The following is a 7,308-nucleotide window of genomic DNA, read 5'->3' as shown; positions in this document are numbered from 1 at the left end:
CAACGACAAAATAAGAAATAAGGGTCACATAAAGTTAATGAGAAACATTTTAGTCTTTAAACACCAAACACATTGTTTTCTATAAGCTAACAGGCTCCTAACAAAGGCGTCACGTTTTCTATACGCGAAAACACACATGACAAACCGATCGCGTATTTACAAACCATACACACTGCTTTCTACAAGTGAAAGTAGCCTACCAAGCAAGAAGGGTCACAAAGCGAATGAGAAACTACTGTCTCGTCTTTGAACACCAAACACATTGTTTTCTATAAGCACACCTGTTTCCCCCGGGGCCATTCACGAAGGCGCTCCGGTGCCAGTTGGTCCGGTCACGACCGCTTTCAGGAGTGAGACCCGCGATCTCGTCACAAGGATTCACGGGTGAAATAACAAAACGGGAGGGTGGCAGGAACTCATGTTACCATGACAAACCCGTCGCATGTTTACAAACCATACACACTGCTTTCTATTAGTGAAGGTACTCAAGACAAACGTATCGCGTTTTCTCTAAGTGAAAGTAACACAGGACAATCCCGTCGCGTGTTTACAAGCCATACACATTTCTTTCTACGAGTAAATGGACAAACGTGTCAGTGACATTTTATCTACTTTTAAGTCGCCACAGGTCCCTGAGGTCTTACTTAAAAATACCGGTACTTACAATGTCTTTATTTGCAGCTTTGCCTCGTTCAGTGTGGGGGATTTCCATTGAAAACTAAATAAATCCATTGCTTCTCTCCCGTGATGCTGGGAACAGTGTTCTGTGTTGGTCTGTGCACGCAACGACAGAACAGTTAGCATGTTTGGCACGAACATTCGCCATGGAGTTAGAACTGATACACTCCTGTCATTTCCAAAAATCAAACTGGCACGCCGAGGGTGTTAACGAGCACATTAAGGGGCGGTGATATTATAATGACATCCCTCCACCAAGGGAGCGTATTCTGAAGCGCTGATTTTCCACATGCTTTCAGGCGTAACAAGGCGTAACAAACCAAAGTTACTGTGTTGTACTTTTCCATGTTTTCTGGATTGGTGGATGAACCGGGGAACTGATTATAACACCTAAACACAGAAAAAGTTGTATTTTCATGAAATGTCCCCTTTAATATCCAAGTAATACCATAAAATTGATTTGTGGGGGGAAAAGTTGTGGTTGTAATCCAGTTTCATTGGTTGAAATCCATTTTTCAAAGCTTCGATATTCCTCTGTAGTAAGAGACTTGTTGGCAGATCTTAAGTTGTAGCCATATATATTACATATTATAAAAGTAGCATTATCAAGTGACAAGAATAACCCATCCTGTAGAAATCAACGATTCAACAATCTCTCCTTTAAATTTGTTAATCAAAGTGAGAACCCACTGTGATTTACAAAAACGAACATCACTCTCGCAGGAATGACTTTCTTGTAACAGTATCAAGTCAGCGTTCATTCTTCTACAGTATAAAAATAAAGCTTTTCTTTTAGTGAGATCTCTCAAGCCACGAGTGTTTTTAAGAGATTATACTCAAGGAGTTAAACTCCAAGTGTTGCATTTGCATAGGAGAGGGAAAAAAATAAAACAGGAAAAAATAACTTGTATAAAAACACTAGAACACACAACGATTTGAAAGCTTACCGCTGTAAAACTGCGTTCACAAACGAGGTAGTTAAAGCTAACATACCCTATAACTTAGGCAAAAGTGCAGCTGTATGGGAGGGCATAACTTACTTGCGATGAAGGAACCATAACAAAGTATAAACGTTCACGTTACTCCATAGAGCAGTCTGCAATTAGAGTACAGATATATCTCAGGAGTCAAATCCGACTACAGACGCTCCATGACGATAGTCTACAAATAAAAAATTAGTCTGTCCGATCACTAATGAAACGTTCAGATGGAATGCTCTTGAAGGTTGTTTGTAACAGAAAAACTGATCAAGTGCCACTCATGAGAAGAACTCGGGGGCAGTCAGCAAAAAGTGAAAAAACTGTCCATGCGCTATTCTCAAGTTAAATTCAAATTAATTTGCTCCATGAAGGTAAATTGCGAATATAAAACAGTACGTTGCACATCTCAAGGGCAAAGTTCAAGTTTTCCATGAAACCTTCTTCCCCTTCTCGCGAGCCTTCTTGACCAACGGCCATAATTTGGCTCTGGCCTCAACATCTTGTTTGATCAGCGCCTCCTTGATCTGAAGCTTGTTTTCTTTTAGATAACGAGAGTCTTTCGCAGCCCACAAAATACGTCCCTGTAGGTTCGCATGGTAATACGCATGATGATGTTACGAGGTGCTCCGTCGGATCTCCTTAGCCCCCCCCAGGCGGTGTACAACATCAACTACATCATCCAACTTGTTCTGGATACTAGGGACCATCTTTCTTAGGGTCACGCTTCTCGCATCTTCTCCGTCGCGCTCTGAGAGCCCCTGTAGCTTGAGATTCCATCTACGTGAGTACCGTTGCAGTTCATTGAAGCTATCTTTCAGACTTACATTTTCAACTCGCAATTCCTTAATCTCCTTTTCAAGTTGAACGATATTGACAGCATGCATCTTGACCTCTTCACCCATATGGGAGACTTTTTCAGACAGCTTGTCGAGTTTCACGCAAGAAACGGCAACCGTTTTATCAATGAATATCACCTTGTCGTGCGTTTCGTTTACTTTAGCCGTTAGCTTCTGAATCGCGTCAAGGAGTGTAGATAAGGAAACCTCCTTCATGCCTTTTGAAATCATAAGATTCTTGGATAGTGGAGCAAATAGGCCTCGCAAAAACCTCCTCATAGGCACTGATTTCTGTTTCAATATTAACATTCTCCATGTCGGTCGACTTCGTGCAGCATTCTTCCATGTGGTGTCCAGCTAGTATAAGCGCTTTCGTGTAGGGACTGATTTTTCCTTTTTTTGCCCATTGTATCACATTTGACGGTGTACGTATTGCCAGAAAAATATTGTCAAAAGCAATAAAATTCAAAATTGAAACTTTACAAACTCAAATTTCAATTTGTTAGCTTCAAACTACTTAGACGCGTTTAAAACGTGACCATTTCACACCGCTGCCATCTTGGCTCTAAGTTAGACGATACTCACCAGGAAAACAGTTGTGGTGACGTCCGGTTTCCCTCAGGGCCTTTTAAACATCACCTCGTTGAAAACAAAATGGCAATCCTACAGTACGTGTAAAAAATGTTTATTTAAAGTCTCAATCATTTCTATCACGTTATCTTATAAAATAAACTGTGCTGAGGTACTTTGGCAGTTGCAGGCCAGACACCTTCAAACACAAGAGCGCCAATTAGTTACCATAGAAACGGTAATGACATAGTTAACTGCATCTTATGGTAAATTCTAGTGATACTGTACCACAGAAGGTGCTGTGGTAATCCGTTCATAATCAGACGTTGTGTGGCAAAACCACAGAAATACCACAAGTAAATTTTGTAAAGGTAATGCGTTAATGCTTTAACTTTTGCCCCCCCCCATTTTGTATACATGTAGTGAACACCAAAGAATGTTATCGAACAACACTAAAATCACTAATGTATACAGAAGTGTGTAAAATGTTAAGGAATATTTTGCCTTCAAAATGAAAATTGTCATAATTGTCATCCTCCCTCTTGTCATTTCAAACCTGTATGACTTTCTTCTGCAGAACACGATATTTTGAGAAAATGTTGGTAACAGAAAACCTTTGGTCCCATTCACTTGCATTGGACTTGTCCACACAATAGAAGTCAATAGGGACCAACGATTTTTGGTTACAAACATTTCAAAATATCTTTTGCATTTTGCAGAAAATCACACCTTTGAAACGACGACAGGGCGAGTAGAATTATGACAATATTTTTGGTAAACCATTCCTTAACAGGACAAAAAGGTATATCACGTTTGGTTAAATTGTGTTTGGTGTGGTGTTAATGGATGGTAAATGACAGAACTGGTATCAGCAGGTATAATCTTTAGTCCAAGTGAAAAATAAATTTCAAATTTAAACAAGTTTCAGAAAAATGATTTTATTCTCATTCCTAACATTTGACTTTATTTCAGACATCAACAGAGATAGGTTGAAAGATATGAGGATAGAAGGACGATGTGGCTTTTTGGTTAGTGTTGTAGAGGCTGGTCTAACAATTGTGCCTGGTTTGCCAGGGTATGGGAAAAATTGGGATGGAGGTTTAAAGTAATGGTGGTAATAGTAATAAGGGTATCCCGGAGGCATTGCTGGCAGGAACAGATGGGGAAGAACTGATTGCAGCTGGTGTATCAGGGGGTGATTGGACTTTGCTTCCAGAGTAAGCAAGTGGAAAAGAAATCTAGGAGGCTGATATCCAGACATGGACAGTCACAACAGACTAGGTCATGGGACAAGAGATGACCACAGGTGTTCCCTGCCATAGCATCTGCATGACATAATTCCCTCCCTGAAAAACACAAACATCTAAGTTGGCTTCATAGCTTTTAACCTTACACAAGCAAATTAACCTTACACGAGCAAATTAAACATTAGTACCTTTTGTGCAACACCACATCCATCATAGGGTGTAGCATAAACAAGACCTCCATGAGTGGGTGAAGTGTGTCCACAGTTAGGTGGCAAATGGCCAAGAGGAACAGGTGCAGAACTACCTGTGAGGAATAAGTTAAAGGTGACTCAATATTTTAAATGAATGCACAACGTCATTCCCTGAGCCTTTCATTTGGAAGTCTGCCAGTACAGTGGAAGACTAATTATCTAAACACTGGAATGAATCAAGGAGTAACAAATGTACAGCTTATGTGGATAAATTGTGCCTAAAACACTGGCATGTGGCCAGTTTTAGAACATTGATTCAACACACTTTGTATATCTTGTTACACGATTCATTAAAGGTCCAGTGCATTGGTCCAGCGAAATTAAGCGGTGAGGTTTTGAATTTCAACCAGTGGCTCACTGCACCCCTCCCTTTCAAAGAACTACGGTGGCAAAAGGCCCAAGATGTCATCGCGTTTTCGCTTCTTTCCAGGAGATAATGCGCTCCGTAGAGCAGTTTGCCTGTTTAGGGCTACTATGGAAACATTGTTAATTACATAAATCCTATAAAAGCTAACTGTTGCTTTAGTTTTAAGCATACTATAAATTAAGTATCCTACATTGAGCCCAGCTGTCACAGGAAATAAAAACAGTACAAGATACAAACAATTTAGTCAATTTTGGCAGTGAATTGTCACCATAACTGAGTCACAAAACCAAACAGGAATTCCCAACTTACCTCGACAAAGCTCAACTAGGTCCACACCTGAACCAAAGAGTTGCAAATTCATTAAACCATCACCACACCACAGCTTTGGAGACATTGCATCCCAGGGTCCTTCAGATGAGCTTTCTAATTGTCCTTGCATTACAGCGCTGCTCTGCAGATCTGCAATACAATGCAAGCGATTCGTAACAGACATTTAAATCCAGGGCTTAATTTGTGCCGGAATAAGCCAGATCCAACAATATTTGTTGGACAAATGCTGCCAAGAGACGCAGAAGAACGGATGAAATGCAGTTAACAGATGGTTAAATGCTTACGTTATACACCGCAGCATCCACCAGCAGTGTTGGGCAGTAACGAGTTACTGCAGTTTGATTACTTGTTTGGTAACGAGTAATTTAACACGTTATAATTCATAAAATAGTAATTAGATTATAGTTCAAAGCCCAGGTAACTATATGTTACAGCTGCGTTACATCGTTGCCGTTGTAGTTTTATCATTTAAATTGTAAAAAGCAAAACCGCCATTTCAAAGTCTGGATACCTGCCTGTCGCACCCGCGACATCAAACTGAAACGTGCCTGCGCAGAAAATACAACCAAAGCCACTCCATGGAAAGCCTGCCACCTTAAGCTAAAAATGGCCATTGCTATCGCTGCGCAGAACGCATGCAAGGAGACTAGACACCGGATATGATTGGCTGAGGTGCCTCTCGTGATCGATTTTAGCCTTCATGCTCCAATTGTATTACAGACCCATACGTCTCCCTATCACAAGACAATCTTTGGTGCTACCAGCGAAAACAAACTCTTATGCGCATTTTCGATACTTCTAAATAGATAGAAAACCACACAGAGATTGCACATTCCGTTACTTCTTCCCACCCCACTAACTTGCCGGCTCTGCCACGTCCCCTTATTCCGGCACCTCAGAATTCACAACTTAACCACAGTTTAAATCATTTTTGAATCCATATTCACAATGACGTACAAGTGCATTACATACCTGAGACATCGTCGTCTACGGTAGAGCTGAAGATCTTTGCCCGAACCCGACGGACCCGACGGTTTCGGTCAGGTTCGGGCTTAATTTCTATCATTTTACACTGGCTCGGGCCGGGCTTGCACGGTAAATGAGCGGTCATGTGATGCGTTCGGATTAGCGCGAGAAAGATGCGAAAATGGATGCTGAGGTGGTGAAACGGAGGCTTGCCTCTGGCGATTACGTTTTGGTTGTACCAGCAACTAAAGCAAAGTCTGAGGTGTGGAAAAGTTTTGACCATGTGCATAATGAGAATAATGAGCCAGTGGGATATGTGAGATGTTACGATGTTAAAGAGGACTTATTTTATTTCTTTGTTCCAACTTCCAAGTGGCCTATAGCCTACGTTAGTCATTAATAAATTATGTTAAAACATGTATAAATGACGCATTGACAAAAGCTGTGTGCGTGCGCACATTTGAATAGCCTAATGTCGGGCTGTAAACGGGTTCGGGCTTTTAAAAAGCTGTCAATCAAAATGTACTTGTCGGGCTCTGGCCGAATTCTGTCGGGCTCGGACCCTGTCGGGCCTAACTTTTAAGTCCCGATTACAGCTCTAGTCTACGGGGTAGGCAAAATCAGCTAACTGGTCATCAAATCCTTCTTGATCTGACATATCAGATGGGGTTTTATTCTCTTCATTGCTAGTGGTTTCTACAGCGCTTCTCGGCAGGACTGCAATACAATGCGATTCGTAACCGACATGAAAAGTCCCAGTGAAATTAAAATGCATATTTTTTCATGAAATATTGCAGCGTTTATTGTAAATGGTTTATCAATGCGTCACAAAATTCCATTTCACTCGGAAATGCATCAAAATACTGAATTTAAAACAATAGCAAATTCCATTTCACAGGGACTTTAAATCCTTTTTGAATCCATATACACTACAATGACACAAGTGCATTACATACCAGAGATGGGGTCGTCTTCAATGGGGTCGTCTTCAATGGGGTCGTCTTCAATGGGGTCGTCTTCAATGGGGTCGTCTTCAATGGGGTCGTCTTCAATGGGGTCGTCTTCAATGGGGTCGTCTTCAAT

At 41.1% G+C, this 7,308-nt stretch overlaps 1 protein-coding gene across 1 annotated transcript in view; it reads right to left on the bottom strand.

Moving 5' to 3' along the window:
• Window positions 1-4,013: 4,013 nt before the first annotated feature.
• The window catches only part of LOC130561225 (uncharacterized), an 11,019-nt gene continuing 7,724 nt past the window's right edge, over window positions 4,014-7,308 (bottom strand). The window contains exons 2-5 of the mRNA XM_057345417.1: window positions 7,182-7,301; window positions 5,239-5,388; window positions 4,500-4,615; window positions 4,014-4,410 (exon numbers count right to left, since the gene is read on the bottom strand). Of these exons, the coding sequence (XP_057201400.1) occupies window positions 4,342-4,410; window positions 4,500-4,615; window positions 5,239-5,388; window positions 7,182-7,301 (455 nt within the window). The 3' untranslated portion in view covers window positions 4,014-4,341. The remainder of the gene's footprint in view (window positions 4,411-4,499; window positions 4,616-5,238; window positions 5,389-7,181; window positions 7,302-7,308) is intronic.

This window comes from Triplophysa rosa, linkage group LG11 (assembly GCF_024868665.1).
Source record: "Triplophysa rosa linkage group LG11, Trosa_1v2, whole genome shotgun sequence".
NCBI classification, from domain to species: domain Eukaryota; kingdom Metazoa; phylum Chordata; class Actinopteri; order Cypriniformes; family Nemacheilidae; genus Triplophysa; species Triplophysa rosa.
This window is presented reverse-complemented; position numbering and strand designations above follow the sequence as displayed.